The sequence below is a fragment of the Taurulus bubalis genome (assembly GCF_910589615.1).
Source record: "Taurulus bubalis genome assembly, chromosome: 13".
NCBI lineage: Eukaryota > Metazoa > Chordata > Actinopteri > Perciformes > Cottidae > Taurulus > Taurulus bubalis.
In genome coordinates this window covers 13,502,849-13,529,282 of record NC_136601.1, presented here as the reverse complement: position 1 = coordinate 13,529,282, position 26,434 = coordinate 13,502,849, and the positions used below count along the sequence as shown (strand labels likewise).

Here is a 26,434-nt window from a genome sequence, read left to right as displayed (position 1 = left end):
ATGTCCTTTTTAGTGGACTCAGTTGCTTTACACAAAAGCTACAAAGCTAGAGCGCTCTTTTAGAGGGCTGAAAACCAAAATGATATGCTTACATGCTTGTCTGAACATTCATGTCTAAAAATAGAGGTCAGTGGTGACATGTTCACCTGTGTGTGCATGTGGGTGTGTGCTCAGCCATGCTTGCTGGATGAGATTATACATGCAGGACTACATTGAGGCGATGTGTTGTAGGCTAACAAAAACCATTATCACGAAGCTTGTATCTCTTCCTCTCTCGATCTCTGTCACTTAATGAATAGCTGACCTTGGCACCTCCAAAAAGAATCCAATTTGTGTTACAACAAAGGCTCCAAATATGACAGGGGATTGAGGGCGGATAGATTGAAAGACACGGGGAGTAGGAGAAAGCATGTACAGCAATGAGGATTACTGTTGGAGTAGAAGAGACGAGGATGGGAGGAGAAAAGAAATACAGGCAGAACAATATGAGTGAAAGAAATTCATGACAGAAAAACAACAACAAATATTGATTGAAAGCTGGACTTTATGAAGGATATATAAATATTTATAAAACACACTGGTGACAGGATGGGTAGCTGTGACAAAACACCCAGGCAACAAGAGGAGCATTTACCTGTGATGAAAGGGAGGAAGACAAGGAGAGAGAGATTGATGTGTTACAGGTAGATAACGTGAGAGAGGTAAAGTTCAGGAGGTATAGAGTGTCATCAAAAAGACCAAGAGATAGAGAGCGGGGGCAGAGGTGCAGGAACTCAATCCAAGCGCTACGACAACAGCTGAAGATAAAAACCTCCTCACCCAAACGCCCCGAGAGATGAGGACAGGAGCGCAGTGTAAATACGAGGACAGAGACGAGGAAGTAGATGAACATTTGAGTTATTATTTTTCCTTGAATCCCTTCACTCATTCTCTCTTTTTTAAATTTGTACCTGGAACAAAGAAAACACCTCATCAACAAAGCTGCATTATTTTAGGGAATCTTTCAATCTTTTACAGCTGACTTTGTGAGGAATTTTATCAAATGTACATGCAATAAACAATTGCTACTGACGAAGAGAGGCAAGCAGAGAAGAGGCAAGAGAGAGGGCGAGGGAGGGGAAGGGCGAGCGAGGGAGAGTGAGAGAGAGTGCGTGTGAGCCAGTGACACCGAGATGTTCATGATCATTCGAGAGACGTCCAGTGGAGGAGGCGGTGCAGGAGGGATGAGTGTGCCATCGGAAAGGAGTGCAAAACAGGTGCGTGAGTGTTTTTGTTAATATGTTCTGTCCAGCAGTACTCTCTGTATATAAACACATCTTTTAATGCAAAAATAATTGTATATGCATTGATCTTTGTACAAATGTATGATTGAGGTTCACAAAACTATATTCCAACTTAAATATCTTTAAGTGCAATTGATGACACAAATGTGTAAATTGCTGTATCGAGAAAACTATTATAAAATATTAAATAAATACGATGCAAACGTTAAAACAATGTTGTATTTCAGTAATGTAGTTCATAAAGAGTTGTCATGTTGGTGAAACATGATTAAAATAACACTGTGTGGTGTTTTTATTTGCATGTTAAGAGGTAAATGCAATGTATTGAGTTGCTTTCTGGAGAAGATGTTACAAAATGCTCCACAATACCAGACAATAACTCTCGTCACCATGTTTTGCATCTGTGTAAACTACTAAATGTGTCAATAAAATAAGGTGTCTTGATGTGACTATGGTTGTGTGAAAGTTTGAATGCAGATTTCATTCATCTGAACTCAGTTCCTCGACCCTCTGCCACCCTCAGGTGCAGGCGGCCATTAAGAAGAAGCTGGAGAAGCAGAAGAGGCGAAACAGCGTGCAGGGAGGAGGTGCGGGAGACAATCAAACTGCAAAACCGCAGCCTCCTCGCCACCAGAAGTCCCCTCAGTTCCCCCAGATGGCGGCGGCGGCCTCTGAGGACAGTGAGACGCTGGAGGAGGAGCTGGCAGAGATGATGGAGGGACCACAGAGGAGAGAGAGGGAGAAAGAGGAGGAGCCTGTCGACCTGCTGCCCATTGTGGACTCTGTGTTTGGACAGGTAGGAGCTGCAGTGTGTGTGTGTGTGTGTGTGTGTGTGTGTGTGTGTGTGTGACACACTACTTCACTGTGTGTGTCTGACACGCTTGCCACTCAGTGTGTGTTCATGTGTGTTTCAAGTTCAAGTGATTGAATGTCTCGCCGCCAGCTTGATTGAAACCTTAAGCCTCCAATTTAAATTTAAAGCCTGGCTGTGCTCCAGTTTTTTGTAAATAGCCGTCTCTCTCACACCCCTTTGATCTCACAATGCAAAGGGGCATAAAGCCGCAACAACAAATCCTTCTGGAAATGGCGGGAGCAGCAGAGCACGAGGGCTAGAGCTAAGGATGGAGATAGCGTGGGATGGAGAGGATTTTAACTCCTTTACTTTGCGAAAGACTAATCCGTAACGGATACGGCCAGAGTCAGCCAGAGTTCTGATGAACACCCGGTATCACATCACATCCCATCACTCACATAAGCAGTGACACAGGACACGGCACGCTACCTCGATGCTGCTACAGCATCTGTCACCCCGCGGTCAGACACGTAGGATCATGGTGTGAGGAAGCGGTGGTAGCTTCCTGTTTCTGACCTCGGCTTGTGAGTCACTCTGGCTTTTTTTCCTGACTAAATTATTATTGATTAAAAAAGAAAGAGTCCACCTGATCACGTCAGCAAACTCTGCAGGGGGTGAGGATGAGGTTAGAAACAGGAAATCATTATAAAAAATATAAATGAAGTGATGTCAGCGGTGATGCAAGTGAGCCACAATTAGAGAGACCGGCAGAGTGAGTGGGAGAGAGGAGCTTGTTGCAGAGAAGATGCATCTTTTCCTGGTTTCTCTTTAGTGCCAATCGGGGTCCCTGAACCTCCCTTTGACAACTGGTGCACGATAGGAGGAACGTGTGTGTAATAGGCAGCAGACCAGAGACAGCGAGAGCCTCGGCCCCCACATATGGGACTGAAATCAGACAGACGGAGCTTGAGGAGGCTCGTACAAACTCATCATTTTCAAACTCAATTACATCAATCACAACAATCTCTGATACTATTTGACTATTGATTGGTACATTTCTGTCACTTTAAGGTACATTTAGTTTCTGGTTATTTGTAATCACCATTTTGACTAATATGCTTAGGTAATTTGACATCTGACTTGTAAACATTTTACACTTTAAGATGCTTATGAAGATTGAATAATAATAATTCATATTCATATTATTATCAGTAAAATACAAATGAATGAATTACCAAAAAATTTATGTAATTTGGTACATTATAGGTTATAATTATAATTATGTCATAGGGATATGAAGACAAACAATTACGGTTTACTACAGTTATTTGAGTTCATATAACTTCAACCATTACATTAAAAATGTATGTATACATATTAGATTATTGTCATAGTACATACATGAAATGTATTCTCTGCATTTGACCCATCCTTAGTATTAAGGAGCAGTGGGCAGCCCTGATCGGCACCCGGGGAACAATTTAGGGTTGGTTGTCTTGCTCAGGGACACTTCAACATGTGACCCATGGGGAGGCTGGGGATCGAGCCGGCGACCCTGTGGTTGCAGGACGACCACTCATCCCCATGACCTGCAGCATATATATGATAATCTAATAACATCAATCGTGTTACTGATAATCCTGCAGTACTTTTACCTCTATAAGAGTTTAAATGCATGACTTTAACTTGTAATGGTGTAATTTGACATCACGGTTTCTAATTTTACTTTAGTAACATATCAGAATACTTCTTCATCTCCTCCTCCAATCCTCCATCTATTCTGTCTTTTCTAGTCTTTCTCTGATTACAGCTCTCGTTATGAGACACCAGCGGATGCACATCTGACACCAGATCAGTACACGATATGTCTACACACACACACACACACACACACACACACACACACACACACACAGGGTCCAAAAGGACACAAGCTCTGGCCATCACAAACACACACACACTCTGCATGGTTAGTGTCACAAGTGTGTGCGGTGCCACAATTAATTCACAAGACAAACATTTGCAGCTGATACCTGGAGACATGCAATGGAAAAGTAATCAGAACCCAGTAACATAAATAAGCCTGCGTGTGTGCAAACACACACACACACACACACACACACACACACACACACACACACACACACACACACACGCACGCACACACACAGGGATCAACAGCATCTCAGTGGCATGATAAACTGGAATCGTCCGCCTGGTAATTAATCCGGTGTCATGGTATTGGTTGTCTTGGGTTATTCATGCAGCCGCTGGTGTCGGTTTTATTAAATCATGAAGGAACTCACTGAACGTCAAAGTTAATTTGGTTGATGAAGTTGTATTTTGTTGCTTAAAATGTAACTAATTGTATTCATACTAATAGAAATGTTGTGGGGTTAATAGGTGATGTATTCTGTGATTATATGATTGATTGATCTATTGATTGATGTATTTTACTGTATAGTTGGGTTTAAATTTACAGACTAAAAGTTGAAAAAGTTGGGCCTTTGAGGATTCAAATATGTGGTGGTGAGATACAGATGTGAGTAGGACTATGCAGGAAGTATATCCTGATTTAAAAAAAAAGGAACATAGATGAATTAATAATGAGTTAATTGTTGCGCAGAGATGGTACGTTACTGAAACTTTTCCCAAATGAAGAACCTCAGGTGAAAACACAAATTTGACTTCAATAAACACGTGTGTAGGTTTTCAAATATGTACTGTTTAGTCTGAGCTCATGTGTTACTTTATACTTCAGATGAAATTCAGATGTGAGGACCTTCCATTACATACACAGTGTTTTGGTTTCACATACAATAAATACATAATTGCACATGCTCATGCAGATGCTGTTCACAGTTGCACCTGTGACATGTTTCAAAATCAGACTTTTCTAGAGCGGTTTAAAGGGTCATAATGTGATTCATGTGATGCTTAAGTTGATTCATTTGATGTTAAGATGATTAAGTATACACTATCCACATTTATTTCTGCTGTCCCTGTAATCCAAATCTAAAAGACAGTTCTGCCATTACTGTAAGAAAACCATCTTAGTGGCACTGGCAGCAAAACATTTTGTAGCAGGATGGGAGCAAATGTCATTTTGAGGATCATATCATTACGAGGATCAGCTACTCATACATCTGCTTTTATGCCACTATTAGAGTTTTTAAGTCCCAACGGTTTCTACTTAGGAACCTTTTCTGGGTAAAGTTGTAATTTACAGTGGGCATCATTCAGTGTCAGTGATGGCTCATCCATGAGGAGATTCTGCTAAAAATAGAGGTTGTATTAATACAGTCGCAAGTCTTCACTGCAGCAGCTGCCAGAGGAAACTCAGTTGTTAGAACTCACAGCCCTAAAGTGGCCTCTAGTGGTGACTGCAGAACTGCAACATAATATCAACCAAACAGAAATGTGTGTCACCTTTATGTTTAATTTCATGGAGGTTAATTATAATCCAAGATGATTTATGCGCAGATAAATTCAAACCAGACATTCTTTCTTATGCGAGTAGAAAAATTGAGGTTTTACAAAATCACAGGATTATTTTAAAAAGCCCTGCATGCTTCTGCAGGAGCATTTAGAGCTCTTCTTAGGACTGAGAGATTGTGTTTGACTGACTTCTATTAGGTTTTGTTGTGTGAATGTCCAGGGCTTTTATTTGTAGTAATACAAATGTTCCCCTTGTGCATTTACAGAGAGAAATAGATGTGTTCATTGTGTAATTGATTGTGAAGGAAAACAATGAATTTCAAGGGTCACAAAACCTTGTTTCTCCACATCACACAGATCACCACTTTACATCTAATGTTTTACAGAGAGGTGTTCATAAATGGCTTGGAAATAAGTCATTCATCATGAAAAAAAGCAAAATAAATGACTATTTCACTAACACAATCTTAGTCGACTGATTGATCAGCCTACTGCACTATTTAGTACAAGAGTGAGTTTACATTTTGGAGAAAGAACATTCACAGTCAGATTTTGATATCTAATGGGTAACACACACACACACACACACACACACACACACACACACACACACACAAAGCTGTGCTCTCCATATGGATGTAGTAATCAGCATGCCAAATCTCCTTTTGGAAAGATTTGTTGCCAGATGCTTTGTACGAGCTCAGCTGACCACTTAGCATTGCACTCATAAGCTCAACTTGTGATTTTAATGCTGTCATCATTTCAGAGAGCTCTAAAGCACCTCAGACTTTGAGTCGTTACTTGCATGGTGAAACCGATATTGTTGCTCTCATAACCCATCACAGCTCACTTGCAGTTTTAAAAATGTAGCATGATTTGAGCTGAGAAACCTGAGAGTGACAGCTCAGAGGGGAACTCAAATCCTTTTTTTTGACACCTTTTGTTTGACAATTGGTCTCTTTGATTTTACATTTCACAGTGAGCTTCCAATTTATCAACATAATTCAAAGAAAATCAATCCACTAGCATTTTTTATTTAATATAATAAATACAGAAAATAAGAGGATACGTTTGTTTTGGTTGAGCTTCCATTGTTGTACAAAACGGATGAACCAGTTTCATACTGTATCTTTTTAACTGTTTTAAATATGTTAGACTGCGTACTAGATGTTTAGGAAAGAACATGTCAAAATTCTAATCATTTAGGTTGCAGCAAATAAACCAGAAATCCTGCTTTTGATATTGAATATGATATCACTCATATTTACTATTATGTATATATTTTAAAAATCTAACCCTAACAGCATGTTCATTTTTACTAGAAGGCTAAAGCTGTGGCAATAACTTTATTTCAATCAATTAAGAGGATATAGTTTTTGGTTCAGATTTTAATCAAACACAACTATACACTAATTTATTTTCTCTCTCTTTGCTGTATCCCTCTCTTTTTTCCTTTTCATCATCCCATCTTACTTTTTAATCTCAATGGAATGGATTAATCTCTCTCTGTTTATTTCCTCTTAACTCTCCCTCTAAAACTCCTCATATACTGTAGTTGAAGTCATTTGAATGCTGGTGCCACATGTGAGACGTGAGAGAGTGAGCGAGAGAGAGGGAGGGAGAACTAGAAAAGGAAATAGAGCGAGAGGGGGATTAAAAGCATTGATCAGTGTGAAGAGAAAGAGAAACGCTGCTGCTGCTGAAGAGACACACGAGTGAGCTGCCTACTGCAGGGAGCTCAGTCTGGTTGGGTTATTTTGTTTGGTGACATCATTTGACTTTGGATCATATAGAGATTGTGGAGTCCTTCAGGATCGCTAATGCATGGATTAGAGCGGTTTATTATTATTTTTTGTATCTCTGTGGTATCAGATGTGACGACTGATAACCAGCCTGGGACACACGTTTCTAAAGTCAGAGGTTGAACCGGAGATGGAGCTCTGAGAAGTCCGAAGAGAGGAGAGCAGAGAAAGAGAAGAGAAAGAGAAAAGAAAACAGTCAAATAGGATCATAAAGAAGTAGAGCGAGAGAGAGGAAGAGAGGAAGGGAAAGTTTGGGCAGCTGTTGAGCAGGGAGGGTTTGGGTAATGGGCAACTGCACCAAACCCAAAGACAAAATGAAGAAGGTAAGAGCACTTTGTCTCATGCACTTGCTAAGTTGATTTTGTGTGTAAATTCATAAAGGTGCTGTGACTGCTCAAATTTGGTGAGATGTTTATAATCAAAGATTATATATTTGGGGGAAAGCATTTGTAACAAAATAATAGTTCAAAAGACCACTTACTAGCTTCTGAAACTTTCTTAACAACTTGCTATAATTATATGATCCCTGGATAACATTTTAATAATTGTAAAATTAAATGGAGGATTGCAGCACTGGTTGTTTGAAGCTGCCCAATACAAAATGTTTCCCTTGATGATAGCAACATTAAAACATTAGATTCCAACATTATTCATAATTTTAACCCAATAGTTAAGTCAGTAACTGTCAGCAGCATTGATGCATCAGGAGAATATTGAGATTAAGACCTTTTTTCACAGAAAAGATAACTGATGTCGACGATTACCTTGAAATAATAAGCAGTTAATGTAATCCAGGCTAACTAAGCGTGACTAAAAACAATGGGTCTTAACCGTGTTCCTTGAAATGTATGATTTTGTTTTGTGTGTGAAACAGTCGGTCATGCAGACAGTGTATGACTGAGTGGTGGAATAACAGCCTGGTCTGCCTCTAAAGGGGGTAATGGATGGGCCCCCAAGGGGTAGGCTGAGGGCAGTGGGCCAGGAGGAAGACGAGGATCAGGACGACATGGAGGAAAACTCGTTCCAAGATCCCTTCTGTACGCTGGTCAAGAACTGCAACATGCTGCAAAACATCGTGGGCCCGGCCTGCATCTTCCTTAAACAGGGCTTTTCAAAGACACTCGTATGTAGCAGAACACACAAAGTCTGCACACTGTGGTCCTCCCACAACCCCCGGTGCAACTGTTTCCACTCGTTTCGATTCATTTTCATCCCTGCATTGTGGCTGAACACCCCTGCTCTCCACCACACCAGCTGTGTGTTATCCCGTCACTGGTCTGGGTCAGACGATCAAATCTGCTCCACACATGCTCAGAGGAGTCAATCGTTCATTCAATTCCATGGAAATGTATTGACCGACTTAAAAACTTCCTCTATAATGTGATGCGGCTCAGGACGATGAGGAGGTCAAGGCTGATTTTCCAACCAGGCAAAGGGGACGACTGCCCCTGGGGCCCAGAAGAGGCCCCTGAGTGCTCCATGGTCACTGCACTGCAATTAGCTTGTTCTACTTTGTAATCAAAATCCTGGAGGGATGACTTACCTTGGGAAAAAGGATTCCATTGGTCAAATGTTTGTCTGCAGGCATAAATTTGCTGAAATTAGAAGTCAGTTTATAGACTTTATATCAGCAAATCTCTTGTAAGAAAATCTGTAGTTGGTGTAAAATGGCTTTTAAGGAAGAAAGCAACACATTAAGCATGGTAAGATCTGTTTGTACCAGTATGAAACATACCAAAATACATTCCAGGTACTTTGTCAGTGTTTCCCAAGAAGGATGGCTACTCTTATTGTAATTTGAGGCATTGCATATTTAGTTGGTTGCTTGACTAAATGAGGCTGAGGGCAACCAATGAAATAAATATGATGCCAGAGGATTTGTCCCATATGGTTTTCTCTTTAAAGCTCTAAGCCGAACATCCTCTACACTGAAACACAATTTCCATAGTTTCCTTTTGTCGGGCCGGGCTTGCGTGTAAGCTTGAGTGCAATGTACAATACACTATATAGATATACTATGTGTACTTATGCCTTATGTCTGAACTATTAACTGTCCAAAGTATCAACTAAATCTCCCAAATCTCATAATCTCCAGATGTTTGTTGCCTGGCAACCTCCCACAAATAATGTGGTCACTCCTTGTGATTGATGGTATATGAGTTGTCATATATATTTTAATGCAGTGGACAATTTAATCCATATATTTAAACTCTGTTTTTTCATTTGGAGATGCACTGGCTTTGTCTATTTAGTACAGCTTACTGAATAACTGAAATCACTACTTTTGCAAATTATATTTTAGTATAAAAGGCTATATATAATACACATACACATGAGCTCAGATTTGAAGCAGTGGACAGTTTATTACATTTCATACCATCCTCACTGCATAAAGCCAAACTCCCTTAATCATTTCTCTCCTCTTCTGTTTATGTATCCTTCCTCCCAATCCAGTTGTTGTCTGGGTGTTTCTACAATGGTGTTGTTTTAAATCTGACTGTGTTTATATCTCTACTATGCCAAACAACTCTCTAAATATTCTCTTCATAAGCAGTATGAAGTGAGAAGCTAACGTGTGTCTCTGCTTGCTTTCAATAGGACAGAGAGCTGAGACCAGAGGAGCTTGACGGTGAGGTGATTTCTCTGCAGTAGACGTGTGTTTCTGCTCTACAGCATGTTAATGTAATGTTAACTGCCTAATATTAACATGTGCCTTCTGTTTGCTCGCTTCTTTAAATCAGAGCTCCGCGAGGCATTTGTGGAGTTCGATCGGAACAAAAAAGGCTACATCAGTCACAAAGACCTCGGGGAGTGTATGAGGACCATGGGATACATGCCGACAGAGATGGAGCTCATCGAACTGAGCCAGCAGATCTGTGAGTGGAACAACAGTCTGAAACATCTGGGAGAACAGAGGAGAGTGAAGTAAAACAGAACTAAATAGAGCAGGAACAGAAAGAAAAAAACACTACCACAGTTTGACCCGAGGTAAGGTGACCCTTGTTCATGTCATAGCGACCCTTCTCTTTCTATGACTCCTGTCTTTTGCTACAGTAACTGTCAAATAAAGGCAAAAGGACTCCCCAGGAGACACGGTCTTAAACCTTCTCCAAGCCCGCGAAACACATGTAAACTCGATCGGCAAATTCCCATGACCTCACCAACAACCTTGCGAGGGTAAAGAGCTGGTTCACTGTTTCACAGCCAGGACGCACTCGGCATTGCTCCTCCTGAACCTGATGTTCCACAATCGGTCGGAGCGTCTTTTCCAGCACCCTGGAATAAACTTTCCTGGGAGGCTGACCAGTGTGATAACACAATAATTGGAGCACACTCTGCAGTCCACCTCTGTTTAAAAATGGACCTCCATCCCGGTCTCCCACTTCACAGGCACTGTCCCAGACCTCTACGCAACACTGTAGAGGCCAAGACAGTCCAACAATGTCCACAGCCTTCAGTGTCACAGGGGGAATCTCATGCACCCGTGGCGCCTTGTCGTAGAGGAGCTTTCTGATTACCTCAGCAACCACTGCCAGGGATATGGATGGGTCTTCCCCCGAGTCTTCAAACTCTGCCTCCTCCACGGGAGAAGTGTTGGTCGGGTTCTGGAGTTCCTCAAAGAGCTCTTTCCACCGCTCGTTAACAATATCCTCAGTTCGGGTCAGTTCTCCTCCCCTGCTGAACAAAGCCTGAGCCCAACCCTGCTTTCGCTTTCTGAATCGTTTAACGGTTTGGCAGAACTTCCTTGAGGCCAACCTAAAGTCCTTCTCTTTAGTCCCCACAAAGTCCTCCCACATCCAGGTTTTGGCTTTGGCAACCACGGGAGACCTTTTGGAAAACCGATACCAGTCTGCTGTTTCCGGAGAACCCATGGTCAGCTCAGCCTGAAAGGCCTCCTTCTTAAGCTTAGGTCGCCGCCAAAACAGGCACCGATGACCTTCTGATGACAACTCCTAGCAGCCACTTTCACAATGGAGGCTTGGCCCACTTGGATTCCATGTCCAAAGTCTTCCCAGGGCATTACAAATGCTACCTTTGGTGGGATTTGAAGATCTCATGGACAGGAATCTCTGCTAAACATTCCCAGTTCACCCTCACTAAACATGCTTGAACATGATGATTGTAAAGGCCAATCCATGACTAGCACAGAGGTCCATCAACAGACCACCACTTCAGTTTAGATTCTCCCAATCACTCATTCTCCATTGTAAAGCGATACTTTACTTTACTCCGAGAGGTTGAAAGGAGATGTTGCTATTCTACAGAAAAACAAAACATTAGCTGACATATGTTAGTATACCATTAACTATCATTAGCAATTCTATTCTTTTTTTAATTTTTTATCTTCAACTGTTTTCAGTGATGAATCAATTTAACAACTTGGATAAATTGTTGTTTGCCTAATGTATGCACCACACGCCAAGACAAATCCCTGGTATGTGTAAATAAATGGTTATAATTCTGATTCTGAAATCTATTAAACACACATTGAGGACCCTTCTGTCTGCTTCTCTCTGAAATCACTTTTTTGTTTTCCCAAAAGTTATATAATATTAATCTAGTGCGAGCTGTTAGTGACATTGTGGGCTCCATGGTAACTGACAGCTTGACAGAGTACCAGTGTGGTTTAGCAATTCATTAACAATAGTTTATCATGGTTTTTACTGTTTAGAATTAGAAAGTATGGCCATTTTTCATATAACCCATTTGTTTCAGGTGGAGGAAAAGTTGACTTTGAGGACTTCGTGGAGCTGATGGGACCCAAGATGCTGGCAGAGACAGCTGACATGATTGGAGTCAAAGAACTACGAGATGCATTCAAAGAGGTCAGGAGATAAATTGTTACTTAAAGCAGTTTATTTTTTACTGCAGACATTTTGATCAAACACAGGTGTAGCTATTAATCACAAATTCTTGCGTTGCAATAGTTGCTGAGATGGGGTCATCGTTAGTGTGATCATTTCCATCAGTGTCGTTCATACTCCGACAAGCTAACATGTCCTAAAAGGTCAGATTAATTTTGGTGTAGTAAAAGAAGTTCAATAAGATAGTGTGCTCAGTGGGTAAATCTTCAGATGAACATTACAAACAAATGGTGATGAAAAAAGGTTGAAAACTTCAAACACGCAAAAGAGCAAAGTTTTAGGCACTTGCATTTATATTTTTTCCTTTTTTGCGTTTACAGAAACTGAAACTGAAACTAATGAAAATAAATGCACTTTTTGATCTTGATAACGTAATTTAAATAAATGTGTGCTTGTACGGCAGCTTCCCATGTTGTCACAGTGTCAACATTATACCACTTATAACCACTTATGTAAAACAAATGTCCAGCTTCTCAAGGGAGTTGAGGGGGCACAATGTGAAGGATTTGATCATGTATTACTTTGATGCCATCCAATGGTGGTATAAAGAATGAGACTGTGGGGGGCAATGCAACGTTATTGCCTAAAATGTCCCAGTGTTTTGGGTTTGATACTTTAAAAACAAAACATGATTCAATTCAGATGTGATTCTGAGTGCTTCTCTCGCTGTCCAGTTTGACGCTAATGGCGACGGTCAGATCAGTTTGGTGGAGCTCCGTGAAGCCATGAAGAAGCTGATGGGGGAACAAGTGACCAACAGAGAGATCAACGAGATCCTCCGAGATGTAGACCTCAACGGAGATGGTCTGGTGGACTTTGAGGGTAAAATGTATTATATTTGCATATGGGATCTATATGTGAATGTAGGCAACTACATTCGTCCTCATCTCTTTTCCTCTCATTCCATTCTCTTGTCTTTTCAGAGTTTGTGCGAATGATGTCCCGCTGACCGGCCCAGCATGTCAGCTTGAGATGGACAGGCAGACATTATGCAACTGCTGGATTAGAGAACACACTACATTGTAGTGAACACCGTTCATCTGTTCGTAGCAGCCCACATCGAGAATTTTATTTTTGTATCAAAAGAAAGAAAAAAGGAGAAAAAAAATGATTTGAATAGACAAATAGTATCCAGCCGACAACTAACATGACTCCACATATACTCCAGGTCACCACGATAAAGCCCTTCAACAGCAGTACAACATATCAAAAGCTGCTTCATAGATAACATTTATGACTTTGTGTCTTTTAGATGTATTTTTATATATCGATGTTTGAATTTTGAGTGTAAATCCTTGTTTGTAAAACTATTAAAAGAAAGCTACTCAAATTGGATGAATGGACACATTATTACGACTGGTGAAGGATCTATGGAAGCCCGTTTCCGCACACAAAAAAAGAGATAAAAAAAATATTAATTATGAGATAACAAAGTCGAAATAATGAGATAAAAAGTCATTATTATGAGATAAAAATTATGAGATAGTAGGTGCGCATGCGCTTCTGTGACGCTGTCTTTTCTCCTTCCTGTTATCTGCGTTGTCTTCACAAATCTCTTCATCCCCTCGCCGGTCTAACCATGCAAACGATATGCAAGCGTCACTGTTGACGTTTTAGCTCAACAAATAATAGCATTGCTATTAATGTAGCTGTTGCATGTGTTTCTCAAAGAGGCTACCGGTACGACAGCCCTTTAATCAATATGTGTCATCACAGCCGTGGTGTCCTACTACCTATGGGGTGGCTGGGTCATGAGCGTGGCGGAGAGAGTGAGGTGGCATGTGTTGCTGCCTGTGCAGATTTACCGGGAGCGGAGTCTGAAGGACGTTAAGAAAACGTTTAACGGTGTTGTTGACTGTTGTTGGCGGAGCCTACGGCCCACAGTAGCAGTGTTCTGTTCCCGAATAAACCACACAATGAGCAAGATAACGTCTCGTAGCTTTCCTGACCAAGGGTCGCTACAATATGCTTGAGACTCACTGTTGTTCTTCATTCTCTAAATGGTATTATGTTAACACACTTCACCGCAAAGCGCCTGTCTAAACGACAGAGGACAACTCGGTGCATTTCTTTTCAACATACTGCATTAGCGATAGCTAGGATGATTCACAGATACACAGGTCATGAGACCTTCACTGACCTCCTGAACTCAGTAATTGCAATAACCGATCTTAACTATAACTTCTTCCTGTAAATACTTCCTGCATGCAGCCCCTTAGTGTACGGAGGTAGAGATTGTTTGCACCCTGTGGACCTGGAGAAGGTTCAAGTCTGCCTTGAAGAGTGTGTTTAAGGATTTCCTATGTGATGAAGATGTGTTCCATATATGTGTGGACCTAATGTCAGAGTATAATCTGAAATTAACAGGAGGTCAGTGAAGGTCTCATGACCTGTGTAGCCGTGAGCTGCAAAACTTCATACTTTTATTTTACTGTACATAAACATGTTTTATCAGAACATTTAACCAATTTGTCAACTGTTCACTGTATCCCGTCATAGACAAACAATACCTTTGACAAACTCTGCCTCCGGACCGTTTCTTTGTCACCAAAGAGGATCACACCAGCCGTGAAGTGATTCATTATATAAATTGTAGTCTCCAATTTTTGAAGATGGGCAGTGTGATGAAGGAGGCACTCAATGACCTAAAGAGATAATGCACATGCAGACAGCCAGTTTATACATATTACATAAGTATACATTTTTTAAGACAAATTGTGTAATTGTGTGTTAAGTAAAACAATATTTTTAAGTCTACAAATCACAAAGTGTAAAACTGTGGTTTCTTTTCTTATAAAAACCCTTTGCAAAGCATTGCAAACACTGATATATATGTAAAGCAAATAACATGGGAGTTGAGTTTAGAGAAATACCATCTAATCCAAGTGTCGTCGTCCAGTCTTGTCACTCGCCTTCTCTGGAACCGAATTCCCACTGACTTTTTTCCATGGTTCCTTGCGTCCTATTGTCTAGTGTGAAGTTCTGAAATTGCATCTTGTTTTTTATTTTCATTTTAGAGCAAGGCCATTTACAATATATTGTCAAAATATAAATGGATTTGAGTTTTGGCATGCAAGACTTTACCTGAAGAATGACAATAGTCGTTACGGCCGCGAATTCACCACTAGTATCAAGGGATTCCCCTGGGTCCTAAATCCCTCCAGGTTTAACGTCCTGTGTACCAATCAAAACAGCTGCTGGCCAGTTGCGAGTGGCAGGTTCTTGCCAAGGCGTTTTTGTGTCTGGTGGTCCTTTTCGGCGCCAATAAATTAATGTGTTTATTTGGAAAAAAAATACCTTGATATACAGTGAAACCGCCAGAATCGTACAAAATACCGTGATATGAATTTTTGGCCATATCGCCCAGCCCTAATTTGTGTGCTGTAAAAACAACTGTGTGCACTTCTCCTCATTCTCCGCCTCTGCTAGTCCTTGTCGTTGTGTCCTTGAGCAAGACACTAAACCCCTAATTGCTCCTCATTGTTGTGTCTACGGTGTATAGAGCAAACATGTAAGTCGCTTTGAATAAAAGTGTCAGCTAAAGTGTCAGCTTTATACTTCACATTGTGTCTTTATTTGTTGCTTCTGCAGACTGAAAATACCCTTTACTTTAATTGCAAGTAGCTATTTTGTTTTTTTTAATGGAAAAACTATGTACTTGTTTGGAAACAGGTAAAGCACAGAAACCAAATGATTTCTAATTCTGGATAAAAGAATTAGCCATACAGATGAAAAAGGAAACTTTAAGAGCGCACACAAACGTTGATTAAATGATGTAACTTTCGTTGACATTCAACAGGATGTGTAAACATGTTTAAATACATACAAATAATCGTAATAATTATTTAATAATCTAATAACAGCAGTGAGTTTTATACTTATGTAATAGTAGTTTAATTTATAAAATTATAGATGTACATTGTTTTTAAAATCCTAATTTGTAAAGTACCTTTAATTGTTCAAAAAATGTCGGACTAAAAGTACAACTTTCCTCTCTAAAATGTAATGAAGTAGAAGTGTAAAATGGAAACAAAAAAAACAAAACTATCTAATACACTAAAAACTACAACATCTTGAACATACAACACCATTCATATGCTGGACTCCCTAACTGGGAGATTCTCCCAACACATTATATCAGTGTGCAAGACCAACTTTGTGACATTGAGACTCAGCCTCTGACATTTAAGACATTTACCACGAACCAGACAGACACCACAACGTGTACCCTTTTGCGCAATGAGGAATAATCCTCCACTCGGTTTGGAGTCTCCCCGCTATCTACAGAGCAACACAGCTAACTGAGCTCATCCCTAATCTCCATGCAGCTACTTGTGGTGGGCATTTACGCACTGAAGACCGCTGGTTTAGCAGAGCGACTAGCAAGTTAGCATCTCTCCTGAAACCACGGACCTGGACCTGGTGGAGCCTCGTTCTGGTACCGGTCCGGTGCGATGTGCGCGGTCAATCAGCGGAGGTGAAGTGAACACCTGCGGCCCCGCCGTCTCCATTAGCTGGTCCGCTAGAAACTGCTTCGGTTCCCTCTGGTAAATTTTAAGTGTGTGTGTGTGTGTGTGTGTGTGTGTGTGTGTGTGTGTGTGTGTGTGTGTGTGTGTGTGTGTGTGTGTGTGTGTGTGTGTGTGGTGTGTGTGGTGTGTGTGTGGTGTGTGTGGTGTGTGTGGTGTGTGTGTGTGTGTGTGTGTGTGTGTGTGTGTGTGTGGTGTGTGTGTGGTGTGTGTGTGGTGTGTCCGTTCTCCAGAGAACGCTGGAGGAGCAGCTGGAGAACCACAGGGAGACTCATCTGAAGCAGCTCAGCCGCCTCCGAGACGAGATCAATGCTGGACAAAGTCCCAGAGTAAGGAAAGACCAGGACAGCATAATGTTCTCTTGATACTTTGATACAGTGCATTATAATATCAACTTTATCTCATAAACCGAATATCTTTTTTTTTTTTTTAAGGAAAAACACGGTGCATTAGTGCACACTCCATCAAGAAAGACTCAAGATTACGAAAGGTGTATTCGAGACCTGTTTCAGAAGTTGTATTGCTCCTCAGTGATGGGACATAGTGGTATTATGAAATACCAAGCGGGGAGTGTTCTGCCCCACATTTTCATGTGTTGCATTCGAGACTCCGGCCGTTTCTCAATACCAAGAACACAGGTCTTGCCTTGTGAACTTCTGGAGTCTGGTCTTGGGAGTCTGGACTTGGGAATCCAGACTCTCAAGGACAGGAGAACGCAGGACGGTCTTTCTGCAATTGGAACAGCAGCTGACTTGATGACGTCACCACCTCAGCTGTTGTTGTCATGGTTACTCTGATTCTTCACTGAAAGTATTTTTACATTCAAACAAAATATGACAACCCTGCTTTTTTTGTACTGGTTTCACAGACATACACATATCATTGTATATATATATATATATATATATATATATATATATATATATATATATATATATATATATATATATATATATATATATATATACACATATACACATATCATTGTATATATATATATATATATATATATATATATATATATATATATATATATATATATATATATATCATTGTATATATATATATATATATATATATATATATATATTGTGTGTATATATATATATTATTGTGTTTATAAATATATATAATATATATATATACACAGATACACATCTCATTGTATATATATTGTGTTTATAAATATGTATTTTATATAAATACTTATATAGATACACATATAAATGTAGATATAATATGTTTATAAATGTGTTTTATATATACTTATATATTTATATAGATACACATATAATTGTATATATTATATGTTTATAAATATGTATTATATATATATATATATACTTATATATATATATATATATATATATATATATATACATATAATTGCAAACAATTCGGTCAAAAGTACTAAGACACCGCTGTAGTTCAAAGTAAAAGTTAAATTAAAATCTTAAGTTATAAACCTTAACCTTTCCCTCAGTCAAACTGATTTAATGTGACTGTGAATAAATAATAATGATTGCTTGTTAAATCCTCGAAACAGAATTACATCTCATGTTTAATCGATACGGAGACATCGGAGCCAGCGGATCATTTCAAAAAGTCAGCAGAGCGCTGACGGCCCGGTGCTGCGGGGCTCACGGTCCCGCGAGCAGGACCTCAACCCGTCGGCGTATCTTTTTAAGTCGGCCGATTCTTGAGAAAGCGACCACAGATTTGATGCTTAAACAACTAACTTCTCGCCTGAAAACATCCTAAAATTACATTTTGTGACTCAACAACGGTAGTATTCAGAGAATGTCAACTTTCAATTATGAGTTTTCTCATCCGTCATTGTTCCCCGTTTGCTGGTCCGAAATGCATTCTGGGTTATTGGCTCTCTCAAGAACGCTCAAGTCTGCTCTGATGTGTCCCCGGTAAAATGGGCAGATCAAGTCACATCCGGGCATTTTTTCACCGTTCTTGGCGAGAAGCGGACTTTTGAATTGGAACAGTACTTGGGCCGCGACTGATGACGTTTCACGAGTCCACGAGAACACAAGTACAGAGAAGAACGCTGATTGAGAAACGGCCACCAAGTAGAGCCAGGTAGAGAATGTAATTGCATCTTTGTTGCATCTCCTCTCTTTCCGTAGTTAGTTCTGATTCTACTGAGAAGACATGCTGCAGCTACTTTTCACTCTTACTGTCTGGTTGCCTCTAAATATCTAAGTCTGTAAGTACTTCTGTATGTGGCATGTACATATCTTCTATGATATATTCTATGTATGTTTTAGTACAACTTGTGTTGTATAGATGCCAATTGCAATGCTAATCGCGATTAGCATCATTGTGACATCAATGTTACAATTAGCTTAGACGCTAACTGGTCAAGGGAGTCTCATGTTAATGGTTACTTACCTTTTCTGGCATAATGGCTGTATGTTGAATAAGAGCTTAATAGTCATGTGTATGTATATGTACTGTTTGTAAGCTCATTTCATGTTCCGTTCCACAGTTTTACAAAACCAAGATTCTAACTAAAAATCCTAAACTCCACTCTGGATTCCTGGGTCTTCATTTTATGGATCTGCTGTTAGCTATCTGTTAAGCTAACTTATAGAAGCAAGGGCAGAATAATTATTATATAAAGAATATGCTTCATTCATACACGTGTGGTTATGTTGGAATGGGTTAATATTCAGTAGCCAGTCATTAAGATTTAACCTAGGCAGGGTGAGGCAGTTCAAGAGAGCTGCACAATAGGCACAATCCAAGAGTTTAAATGAAGGTAAAGGTTTTATTTTTCATACCACAGGTAACTTAAGGAAGTCCGTTGACTTCAGTTGCAGAAGCTTTAATGAAAGAGTTAAACTGGACGAGCTCTTCAGTCTGAGTCATTTTTCTCATTATCATCTTTTTAATCAACTATTTTGTCACATTACAATAAAACATATCAAGTCAATACGAGTTGTGTGGCGTTTCATAAACGGTTGTCTGCATATTTTCATGATCTGATTATAATCTGCATATAGATAAACCATAACAACAAAAAGGGAGATGAGACACATATATGACACACATCGTTTGTGGGATAACATATTCAATTCAGCATGTTTGAAACTGAACAAAGAGACAGTTTAGTAGCTTTGTACTCTGTGAAAAATATGTTGGTTTTACTTTCATATTCCTTCGTTCATTTCTATTCCAACCTCGTTAATAAAGTAATACTTTGAACCGGGTTGTTTATGTCGTTATGACACAACACTGTCTTCTTACGACAGTCCGAAGAAAGTCCGAAGAAAGTCCGCTGAAGGAGCGCTGGAAGCGGCTTCATTCAGACACTCGTCCTGGAGTCGCAGATGTGTGGGATTAATGATAATATTATCAGAATCACAATCAGAAACCGTTTATTTGCCAGGAATGTTTCCAGAAACGAGGATTTTTTCTAGGCGGAAGGTGCATACATTAGACGAAACTAACAACAATCAACGACAACAACAGTGCAATGGGTATTAAATCAAGTATAAGATCAAGTAAAGTGCTCAGACAAACAGATAACGTTAATGTAAGTGTATGTTAAAGTGACATGTGTTTAAATTAAAGTGTATGTTAAGTGGCATGAGATGTTTAAATATGAAGTGTGCAGGGGAGTGACCGGTAAGAAGAAAGAAAAGAAAGAGGAAAGAAAAGAAAGAAGATAAAGTCTGAAAAATAGTCCGAAAAATAGTCTGGGGGTGACAGAGTCAGTCAGTGGGGGACCCGTGCCCGGTTGATGAGCCCGACTGCCGACGGGAAACAACTGTTGGTGTGGCGTGAGGTACTCAAACAGGTTGTGACCAGGGTGAGAGGGGTCAGCTACAATCTATACAAGCTAGACCGGCTGGAGGAGTACTGTCACAACTGGGCCCTGGCACTACATCTAAAGAAGATAAACATCATGATCTTCCAAAAAAGCCCAGATGTCAGGAGAATAGACACCATTTTACTCTAGGAAGTACCACCATGAGTTACACCTGCTGTGACAGTGGCCTGTTGGTAGTACCACTTTTGTTTGTTTTTATAATTAAAAGTTCTAGCTATTTTATAATTTAATTGTTTTTCACAAATACACTACATGTATTATAATTATTTTTTCCCTATTAGCTTATTTTCTCATTGCACAGCTCCTGTGTTCATCTGTTGCTCTGCTGGCTGGAAGCAGAGCGCATGCGCGGCTGCTTGTTACGGGTCTGCTCACAATCATATTTCTCCTCTGTTTCTTTATGGAATCGAGAGCTGGTTAAACTATATGGAGGCCTTTTAGCTGGTCATTCAGCTAGAAGGCGGAGAAACATAAATTAGGCTTAAAGCCTAGTTTATGGTTCTCCGTCAGGTCGACGGCGTACCTACGCCGTAGCTACGCCGTCGACGCAGACCCCTACGCCGTAGCCTGACGCGCATCTCCAAAAAATCGTTGAAGCGGACCGCAAGCGCTGTGATTGGTCCGCTCAGAACGTAATTTCCAGCAGTTGCTTTTTCCCAGCCTCGACCGGTTTAGTGGTCGTACAGAGCACCTCCGCAAACGTCTTTTCTGTCGCCTGCGCTTCAACATTTGCAATATAAGCATTTGCTCTTCAATATTGATGAGCTCTAACTTTAATGCAGCCGCTCCAACTTGGTGACCGGAATTCGCCTATAACCCCTGTAACCACACAGCCACACAGACACACCCCCCTGGCGGCATGGCGGTTAATTGCAGAGCAACGCGGTCCCTCGACGCAGAACTTCGAATGCTCAACGACGCCGTCGACGTGACGGAGAACCATAAACTAGGCTTCACCGGGAGCGGAGTTTAAGGGACGTTAAGACAACGTTTAACGATGTTGACTGTTGTTGGCGGAGGTTGCGGCCCACAGTAGCCTGTGTACTGTCCCCAAATAAACCACACAATGAGCAAGATAACGTCTCGTAGCTTTCCTGCTTTTACCGGTAGCCAACGCACTGCATGCGCACTTACTATCTCATATTATGACTTTCTATCTCATTATTATGATTTTTTATCTCATAATTATGACTTTTTATCTTATAATAATGACTTATCTCATTATTATGACTTTTTATCTCATAATTATGACTTTGTATCTCATAATTTCGACTCGATTATGACTTTTCATATCTTTTTTTTTGTGGCGGAAACGGGCTTCCATAAGGATCTGACACAATCACATCATTAAATAAAATATGAAGTTCATAGCATGAGCTGAATACAGCACATTGACGACTGTGAAATGGTTTGTTGAATCGTGACTGTGAAAGAGAGACCTGTCGGAGCTGCAAAGCGGATTCAACAAGGACCTGCACCGTTTGTGCCGAGATGAAACAAGTCAGAAAAAGTATCCTTAAAAAAGCATAGTATCCTAATTACTCTATTATAAAACATCACTAATGCAGACAACACCGTAATGTATAAAAACAAAATCAGTTGCAACCACACAGCAAAAAACCTGATTTTACACAACAAAAAACAACGTTCATGGAGGTTCCAACCACCAGAATAAGTTCTTGAACGCACCTCTGAGTCTGAACGTCACTGCGCGGGTCTCGTGCACCTTGAAGTCCTCCTGTATCGGCTCTGTTATTCTCAGTGCATAATATAACCAGTCCCTTCAGCCTCTCTGTCCTGTTACGCTGCTCAAACATTAAGATGTCTGCAGGGATAAACGACACAGAGGTCTCTTGCCGCTCACCGAAGGTAAAGCTTGCTTGCTAAGCGAAAGTCAACATTTTAAGCATCAAGTGGTTAGCTTCACCCAGCATGTCATGCGCCTGCTCGTCAACAGGGTGTGTTTGATTTGGGTTTCTTAGCTGCTTCCCATGCGGGGGCAGGAAATCAAGTGAATAATTAAGGGCGATTATTTTTACCTGAGCCAATTAATGTACAATATTGATGAGTTTAAATCCCATAAGGACACAATTATGTATCATGTTACATGTATTACCTGTATACAAGCTGCTAAACTGCTATTTTGCAGTACTATGCCTCTTTATTATCGCAGGGCTCTCAAGTGTCACGCATTGAGCGTGACTGTCACGCATTTCACGCATTTCGGTCTTAAGTCACGCCCTCCCGCCACACATCGTATTTCTTATTATCTTGTTATCGAGTGTCTCTTTTTTAATTGAAACCAGAAATTAAGCTGATTATCAGCAGAAATGTATATAATTGTCAGTAATAAGAAACAACAACAACATTTTTGAAATCAAGATTTTCCTTTTTATTGAAAACTTGGCCAGGATTCTGTACAGCAGAGAGGGTGTGCAGTGCACAGGGGCAAGAAGACGGGGGTCAGGGGGCTCTAAGGACTCAGTTTCCCATGGTGCATCATACCCTGAGCCGAGAATCAAGTGTGTAAAACAGCAAGTGGTGCCGTGTTCCCTCTTTGGTGTCTCAGAGGACTGTAGAGAGGAATAAAGTGAGGGACTTAAAAAAAAGGGAGAAAAGGGGGGAAAGCTCAGCCCATAGGGGAGAAAGAGAAAAGATTAGACAGAGAGGAATGAAGGGTGGTCCCGCTGGTGTTTCCACTGAGGTTTTGTCTCAGGGACAAGATCAGGGACTAGATCACCCTTCCCCTCACTGCTTTAGATCATTTAAGGTACTGAGGTAAGGCCTCAGACATCTCTCCCCCTTTCCCTCTTCCTCCGCCCCTCTCCCTCACTTCCGCTCTTTCTCTTTCTCTCCTTCCCTGAGCCTCACTTGTTGGCCATGGTGTAGCAGCCCTGTTGGTGCCACTGCATGTCACGAATACGCCTCACGGACTGGAACTGAGGATGACGGGCGCCGAACTCATTGAAGTGCCTGAAGTCGCCCTTCTCCAGCAGGTACTGGCTTCCACGGTATCCAGGGAACTGGTATCCCACCCAGCTGGAGAAAAAAAACAGGAAACATGTCAGTACAGGATTTGTTTTATGTCGATGTTCATGTCTTTGAGCTCTGTCAGTGACACCTGTAACCACTCACGTTCCACAGCTGACAATGATGCTGCCGACTCTGTCGGTGAAGCCGTAGGAGAACAGGCTGGGAACATCGTCGTCCATGATCTCCATCTTGCGGCCCTTGAACTCTCCAACCTCATACAGGCAGATCTTGTGCTTCTCGGGGTCCTAGAGGAGAGAAAATCAAAGAGAAACACCAGTTTAGGGGGCAGTAAAAAGCAAAAGTGAACATGAGTATTTGTTTTATTTTTTTACCATTCTGACGGGCCTGAAGGACAGCAGGTAGTCGTTCTTCTGGCAGTTGCTCCAGGAGTCCCAGCGAGGGTACTCTCCCTTCTCCAGGATGTACATCTCACCGCAGAAGTTCATCTGCTCAAAGCCCACGAAGCTGCAGAGGAGACAGTTTTATGAAGTATCCATGCAAAGATGAGTGCTTTTAATTCATCTATATATATATATATATATATATATATATATATATTGAGACTTACGGTCCACACTCAACGCGCAGGGAGCGGACACGGTCCATGCCCATCTCACACACATTCATGCACTCGTTGCTGATCTCGATCACGCGACCCTGGAAGTTCTCCTGGTCGAACACATACATCTGGAGGGGAGAGATGCACACAGATGAGTCAGTAACCACAGTGAAGGTCTGTGGTATGATAAACTGAATATCTCAAAATCCCATATGAGAGACACCCACCTTGTAAGCCATCATTCCCATCTCAGACTTCTTGCTCTGAGCGGCCTTCCCGTCGGTCTGGGAAGAAGTCTTGGACTTATCACTGGACATGATTGCTGTGTGGAAAGAGAAGTGAAAACACAGTGAGAAAGGACACATTGATGAAACAAATCTATCCTATGTTCACTGGTGTAAGAGTATCGAGATAGAGGAAAGACAAACAAATCTAATCTATGCCTTTTTGTGTCGGTACAGCTGCAGGTAAACAGTGTGCGACTGTACCTTACCTGTCTGTGTGTACGATGCCTACGACGAGCCTCACTCAAAGTGTGTGCGGCTCGAAGTGCGCTCGTCCATTTTATACGCTGGCGCCCATAGGAGAGAGATTATGGGGAGAGAAACAAACCTGCTGAGGTCAGAGACGCGAGACAAAAGAAACCCCACATCATCACAGGGACAGACAGGGAGGGAGGGCGGAGCCAGAGGACTGACAAGCTGGACAGCATGAGGATCAGTTACTAACTCAACTAATGAAATACAAGTTAATGTTTCTGCCAACAACTTTTACAGGTAAATGACATACCCTAAATCATAATCATTTAGATTTGTATTTCAGTTTCTTTATCCTCAACATACCAATCCACTTATCCTCGCAGTAGACCACAAAACACTTAATAACACTTTAATCACTTTGGTCACTTTAATTATGTTCAACTGGTGCAATATAAATACATTAAAATACTTGTTTTATACTTTTTATTCCGTCTGTATGTATAATATTGCTATTGTGGATTTTTTTTCTTTACTGTTTTCACAGTTTATTTATATTACTTGATTTTTATTTACTATGTGTCTCTTGTGTGCACTGCTGCTGTAATCCTGCAATTTCCCCACTGCGGGACTAATAAAGGATTATCTTATTTGATCTTATAACCAGTCTATTTTGGCAGGCTTGATTGCATACAGCAACCTAAATTATTTGATTGATTCATATAAGGTTGCAACAAATAAATGTAATTCAATAGAAATGTTCCAGGCTACGTGTTTCCAGAAAGTGTCAGTGAGTAACATGTGAGTGTGATTCACACAGTGAGTTCATGTGAGATTTATGAATCAGAAGGAAATAACGAGAAACTTTTCATCTGGAAGACCCAAGCGGCAGAAGACCACATGACCCACGTTTTATAGATTTTCTTTCATCGATTTCATGTCAAACATAAAGTGATGGTTGATGGATAAATGAGGATGTGACTGCAGGGGAACCTTCATCAGAACTGTTACATTCAATGCACACACGAACACACATCTATGTGCACACAGGTGTACCTGCGCCCTTGAAGGTCTTTTGGCTCGAATGAGACGTAGTTGTGTGAATATTACTAAAATGACCCTCATAGCTCTCTAACCTTTCTATATACTTATTCAGATCCACCCAATTATCTTCTCCTGTGTCCCCCCCGCTGTGCCTCTCTGCTCCACCGTTAATCCCCACATTCTCCACGCCGATCCCGGCCCTTTGTGCCTGGGCACGCGCCGGACTGCTGAGCGGGGTCCGAACATACCGGAGCGCCTTTGTTCGGCAGCAGCAGCAGCAGCACTATGAGATCTGCTGAGCTGGCCCCTGCAGCGGGACAACAGCGTCCCACGGCCACGCAGCCAATCCGGGTGCCGCTGTGCCAACTGGGCGGCGTGCATGAGCCCGAGTCAGAGCCATGGACGCGCACCAGCATGCGCGCTCCTCGACCGTCGGTATAAAACTGAAGCGCCAGGTTCCGTCAAAGCTCTACGCGAGGCAGACCGTAGGCGCGTACCACTTTCGAGCTCTTCCAATAAAGTGCCAATCTAGGTAAGGACTCATCTCTGCTCGCAACACGGTTTAGGGTCAGACAAACAGACAGACAGACAGACAGACAGACAGACAGACAGACAGACAGACAGGCGCACAACAAGTGCTTCACACTGAAAACCAAAAGCACTTTCTGAAACACCCGCACAACAATTAAACTGTCATCAGAATTATATTTCTGATTTTCAAAAAAACATTGAAAAAGTAAATTAACTATAATTAATGTTTTAGTTAAG

General features: G+C 41.0%; 2 protein-coding genes across 3 annotated transcripts; one reads left to right on the top strand and one right to left on the bottom strand.

The window, feature by feature from the left end:
* Positions 1-1,172: 1,172 nt before the first annotated feature.
* cabp2b (calcium binding protein 2b) lies at positions 1,173-13,130 on the top strand (the record flags this gene model as incomplete). Of its 2 annotated transcripts, XM_079229231.1 has the most annotated exons (7): positions 1,173-1,256; positions 1,807-2,079; positions 9,915-9,945; positions 10,058-10,192; positions 12,033-12,142; positions 12,856-13,003; positions 13,105-13,130. In XM_079229231.1, the coding sequence occupies 7 exons, from the start codon at positions 1,173-1,175 to the stop codon at positions 13,128-13,130; spliced, it is 807 nt and encodes a 268-aa protein (XP_079085357.1). The 2 variants fall into 2 exon arrangements, with proteins under 2 accessions (XP_079085357.1, XP_079085358.1); XM_079229232.1 differs by lacking the exons at positions 1,173-1,256; positions 1,807-2,079 and adding an exon at positions 7,601-7,639.
* A 10,291-nt stretch (positions 13,131-23,421) lies between these two features.
* crybb1l1 (crystallin, beta B1, like 1) lies at positions 23,422-24,463 on the bottom strand (the record flags this gene model as incomplete). Its single annotated transcript, XM_079228310.1, has 5 exons — positions 23,422-23,593; positions 23,690-23,832; positions 23,920-24,052; positions 24,156-24,274; positions 24,374-24,463. The coding sequence occupies 5 exons, from the start codon at positions 24,461-24,463 to the stop codon at positions 23,422-23,424; spliced, it is 657 nt and encodes a 218-aa protein (XP_079084436.1).
* Positions 24,464-26,434: the final 1,971 nt, after the last annotated feature.